We start from the raw sequence: 19,947 nt of genomic DNA, 5'->3' as shown, positions 1-19,947 counted from the left end.
AAGTTCTCACAAGAGAGCCAGTCACTGGTAATAGCGGTTGATTAACTTATTAATTAGTTATTGTACATCTGTGGCAGGTGAAGGTTTGTGTTTATGTTTGGCAAGTAGCTATAAATCAAGATTTCACGCTATGAATTTTTTCCCCACCCTTATGCTTTTTGTAGGAATGCCTAACAATATTTTTCATGCAATGCTCTTTAGCTAAGAATATCAGATCGGATCATAGTTTAAAAACGTCTGCCATAGCCCAAAGTTAATTCCATTTTCACTGCGTGTGAAAATACTGGGCCAAGTGAATTGTTGCGAGAGCAAGCTACAGTCCAGCAATGTCGCTGAGATCATAGAACTGTAGCTTTGGAAGGCACCCTGGGGGTCATCTAGTCCAGCCCCCTGGCCTTGCGTTGTGGCAATCGTAACCTAGATTTAAGGTGCCGGTTGCCACCTAGCTTATATATCTGAATTTCTAACACTGCTCTCAGGGATTCTTAAAGAGAGCCATCCAAATTTTCCTTAAAAACCTCCAAGGAAGAAGAGTCCCTTGACTTCCAAGGTCACAGAACTCTAGAGCTGTCCAGGAAATAAACAATTATCTGACTTTTAGAAGACATCCAAAGGCAGCCTTGGATAGGGAGGTTTTTCCATGTTTGACTGTGCTTAGTTTTTAATCTGTTGGAAGCTGCTCAGAGAGGCTGGGATAACCCACCCAGATGGGCAGCATATCAATAAACATTATTATTATTATTATTATTATTATTATTATTATTATTAACCCCAAGGGTCATCTAGTCCAACCCCCTGGAGAAGAGACATCCCGTTGTACCTGGCTTCTATATCTGCCTTTTCAACATTGCGCATAAATACATCATAAATCCACTTTTAGAAGACATTTTTCTTTTTTCCTTTCTCCTCCTGTTCTGAGGCTGCATTTTAATTTTACTGTTTCAATGTTGTATTTTAATCTTGTTTTAAAGTTGTATCCATTCAACTTGTTTTTATTATTGCTTGATAGCTGCCCTGAGCCCGGCCTTAGCTGGGGAGGGCGGTGTATAAATAAAAGTTGTTGTTATTATTATTATTATGATGATGATGATGATGATGAAGGCCACCCTGTATAGGGAAATCTTTAACGTTTTACAATTTTTAATGTGCTGGAAGCCACTCAGAGTAGCTGGGGAAACCCAGCAGGGTGGGCAGGGTATAAATAATAAAATTATTATTATTATCATCATCATTATTCCAACTAAGCCCAAGGAAGAACTTCCTTGCGGCAAGAGCTGTTAGAGAGTGGGACGGACTCCCTTGGAAGGTGGTGGGCTCCCCTTAACTGGAGGTTTTCCAAGCAGAGGTTGGCTGGCCATCCATCAGGGATGCTTTCGCTGAGATTCCTGCATTGCAGGGGGTTGGACTAAATGGCCCCTGGGTGCCCCTTCCAGCCCTACAATTCTGGGCTCCACCTACTGAGCAATTGATTGCCTTTTGCCAGGAGTTATTATCATCAAATAAAGAAGCTCATCATCATCATCATCAAAGAAAGAAGCTAAGCAAATTCCTGAGCAATGTCCGGTTGCCCCAGGGTCAGCGCAAGACCCTCCCTCCTGGCCCACCCTGCCAGGGCAACCCCACCTTTGCCGCAGAAGTGCTCCTGGTAGTAGCGGGCGCCCAGGTCGACGTGCTCAATGCTGTAGTGCTTCAGCCGCGCCACGTTGCGCTGCATCTCCTTGGGCACCTCCAGGACGGAGACGCTGGCGTTGGTGCAGCAGGGGGCGGGGGACGCCTCTGCCAGGCAGCCCCCCGCGGCCTCCCCGCCAGGAGAGCCGAGAGAGGCGGGCGAGGCCCGCGAGAAGCTGACGTCGCGCTCGCGCTCCCCGCCCACCTCGTTGCGGAAGTGCGGGCAGCTGAGCAGGAGCCCGTTGCTGCGGCTGTCCCCGGGGTCGTGCCCCAGGTGCTCTTTGAAGTTCGGGTCCTCGGAGCCGAGGAAGGGGGCCGCCGCAGGCTCCGGGGGGCCGCAGGCCCGCGAGGCGGAGGAGACGGCCGAAGCGGCCGAGGCCCCCGTGGCGGTGTTCCTCCTTTGCGCCACGTAGGCCCGCCGCGCCACCACCTCGTTGAGGTCGAAGAGCATGCTCTGGACGTCGTAGTGCGCGAATCTCTTCTGGCACAGCCAGGGCCGCCCGCCTGCGTCCTCGGGGTCCGGAGGGCCACCCTTGCCGCCTTCGGGGTCCCCCCGGCCGCTCCGCAGCTTCCGGAAGATGGAGTCCCCGCCGCCCGCATCGCCCCGGGGTCCCTTCTTGCGGGACTTCTCCTTGGGCTGCAGGGGGAACTCGTCTGCGCCCAGGAGGGAGAGAGCCTGTTGCTCGCTCCGCGCCTCGGCTTTGCTGCTGCCCCGCGCCGCACGGAAAGACCCCGCCTGCTCCTTCCGCCGCGCTGCCTTTCCGCTGCGGAACTCATCCAGCATTTCGTAGAAGCTTTGCTCCGAGACGCCTTGAACGTCGATGGAGGAGGTGCTCCCGTACTCCCGGAAAATGGGCAGCTTGGCGCCAGCCCCCCGGGGCTCAAACGCCTCTTGCGGGTCACACTCACTGAGCGTGACCTCGCTGCTGCTCCGGTTCCGCAGGGGCAGGAAGCCCCGGGCCGGGGACCGCGGCCAGCCGTCAGGGAACTCCGCGTCCTTAGAGCGCCGTCGGGCCAGGCGCTGGAAGCCCCGGGACGTCCCGGCGAAGGCGGCCCCATTCTGGAAGCCGCGGGAGCCCGTGGTCGGCGTCTCCAGGTCTCTCGAAGTGCTGCTGGCGGCAGTGGCGGGATCTTTCAGCCCTTCTCTCTTTGGGGGCCAGTCGGCGATCCTGGCCCGCACGCCCATTTTGGGCATGGCCGGGGTGGCCGTTGCTGGCCGCGAGGCAACGGGCGCCTCTGCTTGCGCGGCACAGCCATTCTGGGCCCAGAACCCCGGGGAGTAATAGTCGCCGCCTTTCAATCCGGGGCCCCCCACGTCGCCGCTCTCGTGAACAGGCCGGTACGATGTCATAGTCCAAGGGAAGCGAGGACTGCGACTCCCTGTTCGAAGGGGCCACTCATCCCCATCGGGGAACACAGACGTCAGCCGTGACTGGGGGGCACGGTGCCACGGGACGCCAGCCCGTGAGAGCCCCCCTTGGGGCTCCCTGCTGGGGGACCGGCCCCTGCGGCCATCGCACTGGCGAGCAATCCTCAAGGCGCCCCGGCATTTGCAGGAGGAGGCAGCTGGGGAGGAGGGCCGTCAGAGCTTCTTCCGGCAAACCCCAGGCTAATCCGGGGACACTAATCGTGGGAACGTTTCACTCTGGGCCATCCCTGCAGGAGAGGAGGGAAGAAAAGAAAGAGAGGTTAGCGAGGGAGCCCCTGCTCATGTGACAAGCAGCTTCAGATTCACAGAAAGATAGAATTGTGGGGTTGGTAGGGACCCCTAAGGGCCATCTAGCCAACCCCATACGTTGCAGGAAACACAAGTCAAGAATCCCTGACAGGCAGCCATCCAACCTCTGTGTAAAAGCCTCTGGTGAAGGAGAGTCCACCACCTTCCAATAATAATAATAATAATAATAATAATAATAATAATAATAATAATAATAATTTATTTATACCCCGCCCATCTGGCTGGGCTTCCCCAGCCACTCTGGGCGGCTTCCAACAAAATATTAAAATACCATAATGCATCAAACATTAAAAGCTTCCCTAAAGAGGGCTGCCTTCAGATGTCTTCTAAAAGTCTGGTAGTTGTTTTTCTCTTTGACATCTGGTGGGAGGGCATTCCACAGGACAGGTGCCACCACCGAGAAGGCCCTCTGCCTAGTTCCCTGTAACTTGGCTTCTCGCAGGGAGGGAACCACCAGAAGGCCCTCGGCGCTGGACCTCAGTTTCCGGGCAGAATGATGGGGGTGGAGATGCTCCTTCAGGTCTACTGGGCCGAGGCCGTTTAGGGCTTTAAAGGTCAGCACCAACACTTTGAATTGTGCTCGGAAACACAAGGATGTCCGCCCTTCCGTCAAACAGCTCCTATCCTCAGAAAGTTCCTCCTCATGTTTAGTTGGAGTCACACGCTGGCAAGCTCAAACTCCACGACCACGAGGGACTCGCACTCCACCCCACCCCTCTGCTGTTCCCGGCAACACAGACTCAGGAGAAGTCCAGACAGAGTGTGGGCGGCCGCAGCTCCAAAGGAGGTTTGAGCTCTTTCCTGCTCTTTGCAGTTGAGTCATTGTCCACGGATGCCGGATGAGTCCAGCAGCATCACGCCATCTCAGAAACCTTATTGGGGCGCCTGAAATATGTCCCAACCATTTCACACACTCTCCTAAGAACGCAAGACAATGATCTGCTGGATCAGGCCCAAGGGGGCCCATTGAGTCCAGCACCCTGTTCTCACAGCAGCCAACCAGATGCCCCACTATCCCCGTGGATAGTTAGATAAAACTTTATTCATATTAGCCAATGGCCATAGCAACAATAAAATACTACAGTATACGCAGAAAAGGAAGTTTGATACAAGAGCACAATTTAAAGTCCTGAATCAGCCCTAAACGGCCTCGGCCCGGTATATCTGAAGTAGCGTCTCCACCCCCATCGTTCTGCCTGGAAACTGAGGTCCAGCGCCGAGGGCCTTCTGGCAGTTCCCTCCCTGCGAGAAGCAAAGCTACAGGGAACCAGGCAGAGGGCCTTCTCGGTAGTGGCGCCCGCCCTGTGGAATGCCCTCCCATCAGATGTCAAAGCGATAAACAACTACCTGACATTCAGGAGACATCTTAAGGCAGCCCTGTTCAGGGAAGTTTTTAATCTGTGATATTTTAGTGTATTTTTGGTTTCCATGGAAGCCGCCCAGAGTGGCTGGGGAAACCCAGCCAGATGGGCGGGGTACAAATAATAAATTATTATTATTATTATTATTATTATTATTATTATTAGTTTGTGGCCCTTATTCTGATTGCCCCTGCTATGACCCTAGCAAACTTTGCTGTTATCTGCTCATTTTGATCTGATAGAAGAAAGGACATTGTGGCAGTGGCTGAGCGCTCTGGGATGGTTAGTACGAGTGGGGTGATGATCTCGTTCCTCGGGTCTTTGTAGAGAGCACAGGACAGGAGGACGTGTGCCGCTGTTTCGGTACTGCCATCTCCACAGGGGCAAATACGCTTCTCAGGCAGAATCTTTTGGAATCGACCCTCCAGTACCGCAAGATGGCAAAACATCCAGTTTTGCAAGTGTGAAAGCACGCCTGTATTTTGGGATAATAAGTTTGTGCAGATATGGGGCCAGAGAATCAAAACGGAGAGGTGGAAAATGAAGGGCAGAATTTCCTTATAGTGGCCAGGTTGTTCTGATGCTCGATATCTTTTAGACGTTGACCAATTAGACTGTTTACTTTAGTAGGGCCCATAGTGAGCAGGTGTTGTGGGGCCGATCCCCGTGGATCTAGAGGCATAAAAAGCCCTCTCCTCTGTGAATGTGCCTGGGAGAGCCTGTGGGGCTGGCAGCATCAGGGGCTGGAGTCCCCTGCAAAGCCTTGGACTGAAACCACAAGCCCAGCCTGCACAGGAAAGCTGTAAATTGGCACTTCACACAGAGCCAGGCTTTTGGTCCTCTAAGCTCAGGGCAGCCTGCACTGGCTGACATCAATAGTCCTCCTGGGTCTCACGCAGGGAATCTTCCCTGCACCTAGAGATGCTGTCACCAAACACCGCCCCTTCCCCATAAGCAAGAAGATAAAGGAAAGGACACATTCACGCAGTGCTTGGTTGAATGTGGAACTCCCTGACACAGGAACCTGGATGGCTTTGAAAAAAGACTAGGCAAATTCACGGGGGAGGAGAGGGCTGCTACTACTACTACTACTAATAAATTCATTAATCCTATTTGGGCTGGTGAGGAGATTAGGGGGAAATTAGCTGTGGGATCCCAGAGCTGGTAATCTTCATAAAAAGGGGAGAGGGAGGGAGGGAAGGAAGGGGAATAAAAGATCAGGCTAAGTTCAAATGGCAAGCCAGGTGGAATAGCCCTGTGGAAGGAAGTTAAATCCTGCAGGGCGCTGGTCTCATGGGACAGAGCATTCCACCAGGTCGGAGCCACCACTGAGAAGGCCCTGGCCCTGGTGGAGGATAATCTAACTTCCTTAGGGTCTGGGACCTGTAAACTATGTTATTCATGGACCTTAAGGTCCTCCGCGGGGCAGACCAGGAGAGGAGGTCCTGTAAATACTAGCCAGGAGGGCTAGGCTCTGCCACACATGGTTCTGAATCCCTGCTGCTGGAAACTGCAGAAGAGGAGAGAGCTCTCGCACTCAGATCCTCCTTGCATGTTTCCCCACAGTCCCTGTGAGAACAGGAGCCTGTGCTGGATGGACCATTGGGCTGATGAGCCGAGATCTTCTTAGGTTCTTAAAGGGGTGTGTGGAGCTACATCCTTCGCCTGTGTTCTGCCTGCAACCCTCCGGGGACACCTTTCCCGCAAAGCAAATCCTCAACTGCGCCCCTTCTGCGCCCCTGCCTCCCTTTCCCGTACAGATGCAAGCTGCTCTTTAGAAATGTCAGGCTGGGGGTGTACGGCCCACGTTCCTCATCCCAGCAGGTGGTGAAAGAGGCTCCTACCCAGAGGAGACACAGATCTGTACTTTCACACCCTGCCACCAACCTGCTGGGGGGGGGGGATGGCAGGAGGCCTCACAGAGCCAAACCCCCAGCCCTGTGCTGGGGTGTGTGTGCTCCTCTTAATTCTATTCCCCCAGCCCCCCACCCAGGTGGCGTCTCCGGTGATGGCAGCAGCCTGCTCTTAGAGGGCAGGGCTGGCAAGGATGCTCCCCCCCCCCCCACAAAAGCCCCTTTTTCCGGCTCTGGGAACAGGGCACCTTGGCAGCCTCACCGTGTCTCCCTTGCCTCGGGCACCCAGGGCAAAGCAGAGGCAGCTAGGGTGATGTCACCCTGGCAGGTGGGGAGTTTCCTTCCATGGCACAGGGATGCCCCGAGGCCATGTAGAGGCGGCCTTCAACCAGCTTCCCTCTCGGCCTGCTGGGGCTTGCTGGGTTCAACGAGGGCAGAGGAAGCTCTTCTGCCACGTTGGCCCAGGCAAGCGGCATCATAAGAGGAGACTGCAGGATGAGGCCACATCTAGTCCAGTGGCTCTCCCAGGGGCCAGACAGTTGCCTGTGATCAGAAACATTGTTCTGCCTTTGCAGCTGTAGCCAGCAGAGTTATTATCATGGCTAGCAGACATTGATAGCCTTGTCTTCCATAAATTTGTCTAGTCCTGTTTTATAGCGACCTATGTTGGTGACGGAACGCAGGTTAATCCACAGAGCCTAGGACTTGCTGATCAGAAGGTTGGCGGTTCGAATCCCCATGACGGGGTGAGCTCCCGTTTCTCGGTCCCTGCTCCTGCCAACCTAGCAGTTCAAAAGCATGTCAAAGTGCAAGTAGATCAATAGGTACCGCTCCGGCGGGAAGGTAAATGGCGTTTCCGTGCGCTGCTCTGGTTCGCCAGAAGCGGCTTAGTCATGCTGGCCACCGGAAGCTGTACGCCAGCTCCCTCGGCCAATAGAGTCGGTCACAACTGGACCTAATGGTCAGGGGTCCCTTTACCTTTTATGTTGGTGGCCTTATCATGGCTGGCAGCCATCTGCAGCCCTCTCCCCCATGAACTTGTCTGATCTTCTTTTCAAGTTATCCAAGTTAGTGGCCATCGCTGCCTCCTGTGGCAAGGAGTTCCAGAGTCTGGCCTGCACACACACACTCTTTATTTAATCCGTCCTGACTCTCCCAACATTCAGCTTCGTGGGATGCCTACGGGTTCTGGCGTTATGAGAGAGGAAGAGAGGAGTCTTGGTTGACCACAAACTTGACATGAGCCAACAGTGTGATGCGGCAGCTAAAAAAGCCAATGCAATTCTGGGCTGCATCAATAGGAGTATGGCATCTAGATCAAGGGAAGTAATAGTGCCACTGTATTCTGCTCTGGTCAGACCTCACCTGGAGTACTGCGTCCAGTTCTGGGCACCACAGTTCAAGAAGCACACTGACAAACTGGAACGTGTCCAGAGGAGGGCAACCAAAATGGTCAAAGGCCTGGAAACGATGCCTTATGAGGAACGGCTAAGGGAGCTGGGCATGTTTAGCCTGGAGAAGAGGAGGTTAAGGGGTGATATGATAGCCATGTTCAAATATATAAAAGGATGTCACATGGAGGAGGGAGAAAGGTTGTTTTCTGCTGCTCCAGAGAGGCGGACACAGAGCAATGGATCCAAACTACAAGAAAGAAGATTCCACCTAAACATGAGGAAGAACTTCCTGACAGTAAGAGCTGTTTGACAGTGGAATTTGCTGCCAAGGAGTGTGGTGGAGTCTTCTTCTTTGGAGGTCTTTAAGCAGAGGCTTGACAACCATATGTCAGGAGTGCTCTGATGGTGTTTCCTGCTTGGCAGGGGGTTGGACTCGATGGCCCTTGTGGTCTCTTCCAACTCTATGATTCTATGATTCTAAGAAAACCTTTCCCCTTTCTGCTCCATTTTATAATGTTACCTCTTCCTCGCCTCTTCTCTGAAGGCCAGAGAGGGTCAAATATCCACAAGGAAGGGGAAGTTCACTGCCTAAGCGGGAAGGGCACTTGCTGTTCCAAAGAGGCTGCCTCTACTCCACAACGGCCCCGCCTGCCTCTTTGGAGAAAACCTGACCAGCTTCCAAGCTGCATATTTGTCAAGGGCGCAGTGCTCTGAGCGAACAACCCTGGGCTGCCGGAAGTTCAGGTCCCACAAGCCGCTTCAGTCCAATTCAATAGCTTTATTGTTCTAGCCCAAGGCCATGACAACTTCGTAGCAATAGTATTGATGAAATAATGCAGAACAGACATGCACGAGACAAACCGACATCCGGGCATGAGATACCAGAAGCAGCAGCGAGTTTAAATTACAAATTAGACCTCCAGAGAACCAAAACAGCTTACAGAGATTTTATCTAACTCATTTTTCCTGGGCTTTTTCTTGCGGTCAATGTATGCACCACAAAGCTATTATCATCCCTCAGAAGGACGTGAACTGTTTCAGCAGGCTAAACCTGCTTTCCTTTGCAGGCAAAGTTTCCCGAAAGCGATCTCTTGGGTCTCCGTATAAGGGGCAGGCGAACAGATGGCAAGAGGTGTCTTCCACCTGAGGCTGGCCACAAACTCAAAAGCCTGCCTGCGCGATGGACTGTGTTGCAGGGGCCAACACAAGCCACGTGCGAAGGCTCTGCACAAAGCTGGGAGCCACGAGGTCTTGGAGCCCCGTTCAAAGGAGAGCCTGCCTGCTTGAGAGACACAGCAGGAGCCTGTAGGCCAGGGGTTCGGAGCATGGTGCGCTGCAGATGTGCTCTGGCAACAAGTCTCATCAGCCCCGCAGGACAAGATGCTCGGGGATGATGGAAGCTGAAGCACAGTGACATCTGCAGGGCAATGCCTTCATGATAAAGTTATAATTCTGGTAGGGTTCTTGGTTTCCTTCCATTCCAAATAAATCTAGCAATGTCTTTCCTCCAGCTTTTAAAGCGTTTCATTCCTCCCAATATTGGAATGGTTTGGAACAGGAAAATCATTTTTGGTAGAATGTTCATTTTGACTACAGTCATACCTCGGGTTACAGACGCTTCAGGTTGCGTTTTTTTTTGGGTTGCAGACCACCAAAACCTGGAAGTACCGGAACGGTTTGCTTCCGGGTTTCAGCGGTTGTGCGTGCACAGAAGCACTAAAACCATGTTCCACTTCCTGTCGAGTCTGTCGGCTGTTGAGTCCCGAGCACCCACGCAACGCTTTGGGTGCAGTTCATGGTGAGAAAGCAGTATCTAAGGAAACTCAATCCATCATAGTTAGAGGGTAGTGCTAATGACACCAAGATTGCAGGTTAAATCCCATATTCCTTCATTGCAGGGGGTTGGACTAGACGACCCATGAGGTCCCTTCCAACGATTTTAAGATTGTATGTTGTGCCACAGATGCCCATCAGGGGAACCTCCGGTGCAAGCAGCCACTCAAGACGCCCACGCCGGGGCTCACCCTAGGAAGCCTTCGCAGGACCCTCTTCCGGGGACAAGGGAAACGGCTTGCTAGGAGGCCAGCGGCACCCTGGGAAACAGCTTTAACCGAAGCGACCCTGGCGGGAGGGAGAGAGGGAGGCGGGCAGCCGAGATAATTCAAGACGACAACCTTCATGCAGAATCATCCCCGGCTGCTGATCCGTTTGCGGCCGCCCCACAAAGAAAATTGCAGTGTCTGATTTCATTTGGGGGATTCGCGGGAGTTGTCAACCCCAAAGCCTCCTCAGGCACGGCAGGACTCGGCAGGAAAGCACATCTGCTCTCCCCCCCCCAAAAAAAAATAATACAGCAACGGGAGGATTCCTCAGCCTGCCTCTGCCGGGAGGGAGCAAGCAGCCCAGCTCCAGGCCTCACTCTGTGGCCTGCATGCCTCATTTTGCACCTGGCCATCTGCCACCTGCGACCAGGTGAAGATGCTCAGCTCCCAGGTTGTCGCCTGACGTCTCCACCATCTGGAGGTACATCCTGGGGATCCTTGGACCTGGACTGTTTTCTCAAGCTCAGACCACATCCTGTGGAATTCTATCTGTTGGATTTTATCTGAATTTCAGGGACCAAAAGCCGTATTGAAAAATACAACTTTCAAGCCGTCTGTCCCAAAAATGGCAACTAGGTGCTCCATTTTGGCGAAGGTAACCCTGGTACGGCAAGGCTGTATATTGTCTCCCTGCTTATTTAACTTATATGCAGAATTCATCATGCGAAAGGCGGGGCTGGATTAATCCCTAGCCAGAATTAAGATTGTCGGAAGAATTATCAACAACCTCAGATATGCAGATGACACAACAATGATGGCAGAAAGTGAGGAGGAATTAAAGAACCTTTTAATGAGGGTGAAAGAGGAGAGCGCAAAATATGGTCTGAAGCTCAACATCAAAAAAACGAAGATCATGGCCACTGGGCCCATTACCTCCTGGCAAATAGAAGGGGAAGAAATGGAGGCAGTGAGAGATTTTACTTTCTGGGGCTCCATGATCACTGCAGATGGTGACAGTAGTCACAAAATTAAAACACGCCTGCTTCTTGGGAGAAAAGCAATGACAAACCTAGACAGCATCTTAAAAAGCAGAGACATCACCTTGCCAACAAAGGTCAGTATAGTTAAAGCTATGGTTTCCCAGTAGTGATGTATGGAAGTGAGAGCTGGACCATAAAGAAGGCTGATTGCCAAAGAATGGATGCTTTTGAATTCTGGTGCTGGAGGAGACTCTCGAGAGTCCCATGGACTGTAAGAAGATCCAACCTATCCATTCTGAAGGAAATCAGCCCTGAGTGTTCACTGGAAGGACAGATCGTGAAGCTGAGGCTCCAATACTTTGGCCACCTCATGAGAAGACAAGACTCCCTGGAAAAGACCCTGATGTTGGGAAAGATGGAGGGCACAAGGAGAAGAGGACGACAGAGGACAAGATGGTTGGACAGTGTTCTCGAAGCTACCAGCATGAGTTTGACCAATCTGTGGGAGGCAGCAGAAGACAGGAGTGCCTGGCGTGCTCTGGTCCGTGGGGTCACGAAGAGTCGGACACGACTAAACGACTAAACAACAACAACCCCGGTTTGGTGGACAGTAACCATTTGGTGCCGTACATCCAAGCTTCTAGCACTGCTTTCCCCCCATCCCTGAAATCCATCTGCCTTAGACAGCTTCTGCTGCATGCTGAAGACAGGCCTCCAGACCCCTCTGACCACGGACAGCGAAGGCTTTTCCTTTTTTAGGGTTAGTCGATTAGGTGCTGCTTCTGCCCAGAAGCATTTTACCTGCTTTTACAGTTGCATGCAAACGGTTCTGCTTCTTTAATTTCCTTATAATTGCATGGCCACAATGCCGTCACCCGCGCTGGGACCTTCCAGAGAAGGGCGGGTAAGAAACCCTGCAAATAATAAGCCATTCAGCAAGAGTCATGCCGGGACGAAACGGTTGTTGTGGAGACCTTCTGAGCTTTGCATAGCAATGCCGCAGGCCACGCCTCTCGCATTCCAGATTTTGGGCCAGGGCTTGCATTTTCCCCTACAGTTATGTGCACCCAAATGTGCATGGGGTGGAGGTGGGGAGAAGAGACATGAGATGACAAAGCGTTGTGCCCCCACGACAAATCTGCCAGTCTTCTCAAGGTGCCACAACAAGACGGTTTGATGATCTCAAAAGGGCACCTGCTTCACAGGCCCAGGCCTATAACTCCTTTGGCCAGCCAGTCGCTGGGAGCTCAGCCAGCTTCGGGAAAATTCAATCACAGTCGCTTCTGGTCTCTGACATGCGTTAAGGAGCGCAAGAACGCATGTCAGCGCACCAACAAGGTGGCAGCAGCAATTCAAACGCTGGCAACCACCCACGTAGCTTAGGGCTGACTCATAGAACTGCCCGAATTCTGCTTAAAAACCCTCAGCAAAGGCACCCTTTGCTAGCCAAGCCACCTGTGCTAGTTGCCCTCCTCAGATTAAAGGCATGCCGCAAGAAAAATGGGGCTCTTGGGGTCGTCTTTCTCTTTTGGCATGGCTTTGGAGAACGCACACAACAAGGTCCATTTGAAGCACACCCCAGGAGAAGAGAAGAAGAAGAGGAGTTTGGATTTGATATCCCACTTTATCACTACCCTAGGGAGTCTCAAAGCGGCTAACATTCTCCTTTCCCTTCCTCCCCCAACAACAAACACCCTGTGAGGTGAGTGGGGCTGAGAGACTTCAGAGAAGTGTGACTGGCCCAAGGTCACCCAGCAGCTGCATGTGGAGGAGCGAGGAAGCGAACCCGGTTCCCCAGATTACGAGTCTATCGCTCTTAACCACTACACCACACTGGCTCTCAGGAGGAAATAACAGTAACAAATAATAATATTTTTAAATTATTTATACCCCGCCCATCTGGCTGGGTTCCCCCAAACACTCTGGGTGGCTTCCAACTAAATATTAAAAATACAATATACAATGCAAAAATACAATGCATAGCTGCCCATGGAGGACTCGGGCAAGGATGGGTTGCCTATTGGAAATGCTCGCCAGGGTCGATTTTTCTGGCAGAACGAAAGGAGGGAGGGAGCATCCATTTAAGCAATTCTTCAAACAATGACCCTTGCAGGGGAAAGCAGAGAACAGGTGCCCCCCTCCCTCCCCAGCCACGGAGTCAGATGGCCAAGAAGCAGTGGCAGCAGCAGCAGCAGCAATGCCTGGAACAGGAACACGGAAATATGCAAGCTTTCTCCAAAGGCAATTAAAACAGGCTGAATTAATCAGGAAAGTGTAGGAAATGGCTCTGTCTTTCAGAGATGGACTCACAGGCAGGCCAGGCCTCAGAGGGGAAGGGGGTGGGACTCAAGGAATGGACAAATATACAATGGCCTCTCCAAGTCAAAAGTTCACAGCCCAGAAGCCAAAGGCCCTGAACTAAGGGCTGGGTGAGCATTTGGGCTTCATTAGCCCAGAGGCAGCGGCTGCCCCCTTGCAAGCAGCTGCGAAACCCCCAGGCAGAGCAGGACAACCTGGGGACTTGAAGGTATACAGTGGTACCTCAGGTTATAGACAATTCAGGTTACAGACGATTCAGGTTACAGACGCTTCAGGTTACAGACTCCGCTAACCCAGAAATAGTACCTCGGGTTAAGAACTCTGCTTCAGGATGAGAACAGAAATCATTCAGCAGCAGCAGGAGGCCCCATTAGCTAAAGTGGTGCTTCAGGTTAAGAACAGACCTCCAGAACGAATTAAGTTCTTAACCCGAGGTACCACTGTATCTGGAATTTTCTGAAATACAGTGGACGCTCGGGTTGCAAACATGATCCGTGCGGGAGGCACGTTCGCAACCTGCAGCTTTTGCAACCCGCAGCCCCGCGTCTGCGCACACACAGGTTGTGATTCAGTGCTTCTGTGCATGCTGATACGGAAAGGGGGGGGCATGTCTTCTTCACCTCCTTCTTCGCTACAATATATCCATTTATTTCCAACTGCCAATGACAGAAGGGACTAAAATCTATAAATCATAGAAAATCATCGTGCCAATTTGCTCAATTTCTCTAGAACTCCATGACACCTTCCCTGTCCTTCATAATCCCTCAAGCCAGGTGTTAAGACCCTAATCCTGTCAAATCACTCTGCCTGGCCTTTCCTCTGGGCAATGCCAGGTGGCAGACTATACATGGACCATTGTCTTCTCATCACCGGTACTCAGGATGTGCTTATCTACGCATATCTCCAGCTCTGCATATTCCCCCCTCCCTCCTCCATATGTTAATCCTGTGTAACCCAACCTCTTCTTAATATATTCATGATGTAATCTGTGTAACCCAACCTCTTCTTAATGTATTCATGATGTAACTGGGATGTATTTTGCACTGTATTCTGGGACATGGAGGGAAGTTTCAAAAGTTCATGTCACCCTTTCCTCGCTGTTCAATCTCGCCTTGAACCTTATTGCGCAATAAACATGGATCTTCTGCAGTTTGCTCCTGTCTCCGGCTGAACTCATTTTCCTCCGCAGGGACCCGCGGACTTAGTCCGACGAGCTGGGTGGCAGAGCAGCCTCGCACCCAGATTTTGCCATAACAATGCGCAAAGTGCAATTTAGCATTTTTATGCATGCACGAGTGCCGAAACCCGGAAGTAACCCGTTCCGGTACTTTCGGGTTCGGCGTAGTGCACAACCCGAAAACACGCACAACCTGAAGCTTCTGTAACCCGAGGTATGACTGTACAGGCAGGCATTGCAATCCGTTGGATGTGCTGTTCTTTGACAAGCACCATGAGAGGAGGGCTTTCAAAGGCTTCCCCTGCAGCAAGGAGAGTTCCCCGGATTTCTTAAAGAAATCAGCGAAATGGCAGGTCTCCTGGCTTGCTGGAACGGTTTGCAAAACAACAACAACAGCCCGATTCCACAGCCACTGCAGTTTCCTTGCACCCCACTGTACTGAGATGAAGATGATTTATTACCGGGTCCCCAAGGGTCCCCAGACGGGGTCGCAAAGATTTAAAATAAAACATTAATTGCTTTTTTAAAAAAACAACAACTTTGCAATTGCAAAAAAACCCAAAACCCCACAGTAACACCTTATAAGAAGCGACAAGAGCTCATACCATTGCTTATATTTGATTTAGATTTCCAATCTTTCTGTGTTAGAAGCCTTCGAGTTTGTTTTCTCAAAGGAGATTACTTTCCCCGCCACCCACACAAGTATGCTGCATTCAGGCTCACAAATGCAACTTGCTTGCAGACCTGCATTTTACTCCTCATTGCAGGGGGTCAGGCTAGATGGCCCCTGGGGTCCCTTCCGACACTTGTGATTCTACCTTCTAGGTAAGAAGCAACGAATAAAGCAGCGATGGCCACCGACCTGGCTGGCTATAAAAGAAGATGAGAAGACGTCTGTCAATATCTACTAGCTAGGAAGGCTGAGCCACAGCCTCCAGCTTCTGAATCCCAGAAGCTGCTGGAAAGCAGAGGAGGGGAGAGCGTTGCTCTCGCACTCAGACCTTGCTTGCAGCTTTCCCATAATGGGCATCTGGTCTCCCACTGTGAGAACAGGATGCTGGACTCGATGGGCCCCTGGCTCTTCTTTTGCTCTTAATAAATCCTCCTGCCCTCTTATGGACCTTTTTCACGAAAGGGAAAATGAACTTGGTAAATCTGGATTTGAAAATTGAAAAATAAATAAATGTTGGCTTACAGAATAGCTGGATGTTAATGTAAAGGTAAAGGTACCCCTGCCCGTACGGGCCAGTCTTGACAGACTCTAGGGTTGTGCGCCCATCTCACTCAAAGAGGCCGGGGGCCAGCGCTGTCCGGAGACACTTCCGGGTCACGTGGCCAGCGTGACAAGCTGCATCTGGCGAGCCAGCGCAGCAGACGGAACGCCGTTTACCTTCCCGCTAGTAAGCGGTCCCTATTTATCTACTTGCACCTGGGGGTGCTTTTGAACTGCTAGGTTGGCAGGCGCTGGGACCGAACAACGGGAGCGCACCCCGCTGCGGGGATTCGAACCGCCGACCTTTTGATCGGCAAGCCCTAGGCGCTGAGGCTTTAACCCACAGCGCCACCCGCGTCCCCCCAAATGTTAATGAGTGAATACTATATTTAGCTAACAGAGAACCGGAAGTCCGGAAGTCTTCTTATCTCCCCCCCCCCCCCCGTTTTCTTTTCACCCTCTCTCTTTTTCCTTTCCTTTCCTCCCTCCTGTGCATGGAGCAAATGCGAGGTCCCTGGAGCCAAATTGCCCAGGGGCAAAAAGCAGGTTGTGCTTTTTTTTTTTTTTTTTTTTTTAGAAAGAGGGAAGGGGGTGTTGAAACAAAGCCGCTGAGCAGCAAGGGATCAGGAGGGAGATAAGGGACTCTAGAGATAAAGGAGGATGCCTGGGGGGGGGGGAGGTAAAAGCACATGGATTTCCTCCTCTAAAAACTACGTGCATCCTATGGTCAGGTGCGTCTTATGGAGCAAAAAATACGGTATATAGCTGCACCAGCAGAATATCTCTTTTTTCTTGTATCCAAAAATGCAAGAAGGGCTTTTACACTTGCCAGAAGCTCGACTCTGCCCTTGCCGGTCTTGGAAGAATCCTTTTAAAAAGTCCCATATGACCAGAGAATTTGCGCGTCCATTGGGGGATATAGGAAGCCCTGAACACATTTTTTTTTTCAGATGTCCCTTTTACGATGAGGCATGTAGAGAAACCATTGACCCCCTGCTGGCGAGGCTTGCTGACCTCCCAGTAAAGCAAAAATTTGATCTTCTCCTCTTAGGCAAAGACCACAAGACGACCCGGATTGTTGCCAGGTTCTGTGCACAGATCGGTAGGCGCAGACCACCCCTGGATCCAATCTAGTTTGTTAAGAAAATTCCCAAACCCGAATCCACGGGCGACTTTGGGTCATTTCTCTAAGGCAGTCTATTTTAAAGTTTTTATGTGTTTATATGCCTATCGCACTTTAAAACTTAAAATCCATTGTTGTTTTAAATCTTTGTTTTGCTATTGGGATTGTAGTTCCATTTGTGTTTCTCAAGCTGGTAATAAATTTCATGTAAGATGCAATGGGCTATTTAATTTTTTAAAATAAAACTTTTTTTTTCTTTTAAGAGTGAACTGCCATTGGAAATGAAAATATATTCCATGTTACAGGCTGGAAGGAGGCAGTGGCAGAGAGAGGGAGTACAGAATACAACAACCCTCCAGTGTAGTCTGGTGATCATTTATCTGCACACTCTAGTTGCAAGGAGTGTGTGTGTGTGTGTGTGTGGTTTCTCAGAGGGGCAGCATTTGGGAGAGCATGCTTAACCCTTTCCTGGCAGGCACACCCTCTGATTCCTCACCCAAGGGAATCTCTCCTCTGGGCAAGAAAGCAGATGGGGGACAATTTTGATCTCAAGCAGCCTGCAGGAAAATGGTTAATTGCTCCTTCCCAAGGGTTGGGGGAAAATGAGTAATTAACTGTTTAATTGCCAGCCACTTAAGACCCAAACTGTTCCCCATCTGCTTTCTTGCCCACAGGGGAGACTTCCATTTCCCGGAGTTCATCTGCTAGGCACAATGACAGATGCAGACCTTCTTTGGCTGCAGCTTACGGTTTGGATTTCCGGCTCCAAACCCCCAACACACACACACACACACACCTCCCACCCTCAAATTCAGCAGCTCAACAGCATGCTCCTTTAAATCACAGAGTTAGAGGGGACCCCAAGGATCATCTAGTCCAACCCGCTGAAATGCAGGACAGCGCAGCTGCCCCAGATGGGAATCAAACTCGCAACCTTGGCATTCTCAACACCACGCTCTAACCAACTGAGTGATGCCGCCACCGCAGTTTAAAATCCTCCAAGGAAGAAGAACCCACCAATATCCAAGGGGGTCCCTCGACTTGTGAGGACACGCTGCCATACTCCTGGCACTCATAAGGCGCCAAACTAGCATTCCCAGCTCAGCTGGAAAGGGAAGGAGCTTTGCACCCAGAGCACCTGCAACAGCTGCTGCCTCTCTGGTCCAGGTAGGGGCAGCTGTGGCCACACCTGGGCACAGCCACAGGTGCTCCTCAGTCCGGCTCCAACCCTAAAGGGGCTTCAGAACCACCACCAAAGGAACACAAGTGAACCTGCACAAATGATGCGGACACAAAAACCCACACATAGCAAAATAGAAATACAGTGGTACCTCAGGTCAAGTACTTAATTCGTTCCGGAGGTCCGTACTTAACCTGAAACTGTTCTTAACCTGAAGCACCACTTTAGCTAATGGGGCCTGCCGGTGCGCCGCCGGAGCACGATTTCTGTTCTCATCCTGAGGCAGAGTTCTTAACCTGAGGTATTATTTCTGGGTTAGCGGAGTCTGTAACCTGAAGCGTATGTAACCCGAGGTACTACTGTATCGCCTCCCATCCACCCCCACCATGGCCCCCACCACCTACCCCTCCACTGGGGGCAGCCGCTGAGACCACATAACACCAGTCTTGAAAGACCTACATTGGCTCCCAGTACGTTTCCAAGCACAATTCAAAGTGTTGATGCTGACCTTTCAAGCCCTAAATGGCCTCAAAGGCCCAGTATACCTGAAGGAGCATCTCCACCCCCATCGTTCTGCCCGGATGCTGAGGTCCAGCGCCGAAGACCTTCTGGGCCTTCCCTCGCTGCGAGAAGGAAAGTTACAGGGAACTAGGCAGAGGGCCTTCTCAGTGGTGGTGCCCGCCCTGTGGAACGCCCTCCCATGAGATGTCAAAGAGATAAACAACAACCTGATATTTAGAAGACATCTGAAGGCAGCCCTGTTCAGGGAAGTTTTTAATGTGTGACATTTTAATGTATTTTTAATCTTTGTTGGAAGCTGTCCAGAGTGGCTGGGGAAGCCCAGCCAGATGGGCAGGGTACAAATAAATTATTATTATTATTATTATTATTATTATTATTATTACCCCCTTTTTTCTTCCTAATGTAACCCTAACGTCTCAACAACTGAAACTGACCAATGGAAAACATAACCTGAAAAAAAGAGACATTGCGCATACCTCTGTAAACCAAGAAAACTTTAATAAAATATTTTAAAAAGAAGAAACGACTCGGCACCCGGGGTTTGCAAGCCAGGGCCAGTCCTGACCTCAGCCACGGAAAAGGGAACGGTGAAACCACTAATGCACCTCTGATGCCCTGCAACCACGGAAGTCCTCTGTTGCCATAGAAACCTGGAGCAGCCCAGCCAGCCAGTTCAAAGTCCCGGCCTCTGAGGCTCTGATCCTATCGATTCCTCTTGCAACCTGCCTGCAACCGAGCGGTGATTTATGGCCGGGCTCTGGAGGGCTGTGCAGGTCAGAGCTCAGCCATGGTTCGTGCCATGAGAACGCCGCCCCTGCGGTGGCCAAACACCCTGGGGCTTCTTTTCCACCTGCCTTCCAGGTTGCTTAACTCCCCCCCATAGCTGTCAACTTTTTCCTTTTCTTGCGAGGAATCCTATTCGGAATAAGGGGATTTCCCTTAAAAAAAAAAAGGGAAATGTTGACAGCTATGCTTCCCACCGAAGGCTTTATAAATGACGCAGCCCAGTAACTCCTGCCAAAAGGCAACCAATTGCTCTGTAGGTGGAGCCCAGAATTGTAGGGCTGGAAGGGGCACCCAGGGGCCATCTAGTCCAACCCCCTGCAATGCAGGAATCTCAGCGAAAGCATCCCTGATGAAGGGGAGCCCACCACCTTCCAAGGGAGTCCGTCCCACTCTCTAACAGCTCTTGCCGCAAGGAAGTTCTTCCTTGGGTTTAGCTGGAATTATTATTATTATTATTATTATTATTATTATTATTATTATTTGTACCCTGCCCATCTGTCTAGGTTTCCCCATCCACTCTGGGCGGCTTCCAACAAAGATTAAAAATACATTAAAATGTCACACATTGAAAACTTCCCTGAACAGGGCTGC

The 19,947-nt window shown here is 51.2% G+C and overlaps 1 protein-coding gene across 2 annotated transcripts in view; it reads right to left on the bottom strand.

The window, feature by feature from the left end:
• The window catches only part of SIPA1L3 (signal induced proliferation associated 1 like 3), a 115,022-nt gene that overhangs the window by 58,936 nt on the left and 36,139 nt on the right, over window positions 1-19,947 (bottom strand). For both annotated transcript variants that reach the window (XM_083454707.1, XM_083454708.1), the window contains exon 2: window positions 1,624-3,324. In XM_083454707.1, the coding sequence (XP_083310833.1) occupies window positions 1,624-3,019 (1,396 nt within the window). In that variant the 5' untranslated portion in view covers window positions 3,020-3,324. The remainder of the gene's footprint in view (window positions 1-1,623; window positions 3,325-19,947) is intronic.

Source organism: Podarcis tiliguerta (assembly GCF_965153285.1).
Source record: "Podarcis tiliguerta genome assembly, chromosome: 8".
Classification (NCBI taxonomy): Eukaryota; Metazoa; Chordata; class Lepidosauria; order Squamata; family Lacertidae; genus Podarcis; species Podarcis tiliguerta.
This window is presented reverse-complemented; position numbering and strand designations above follow the sequence as displayed.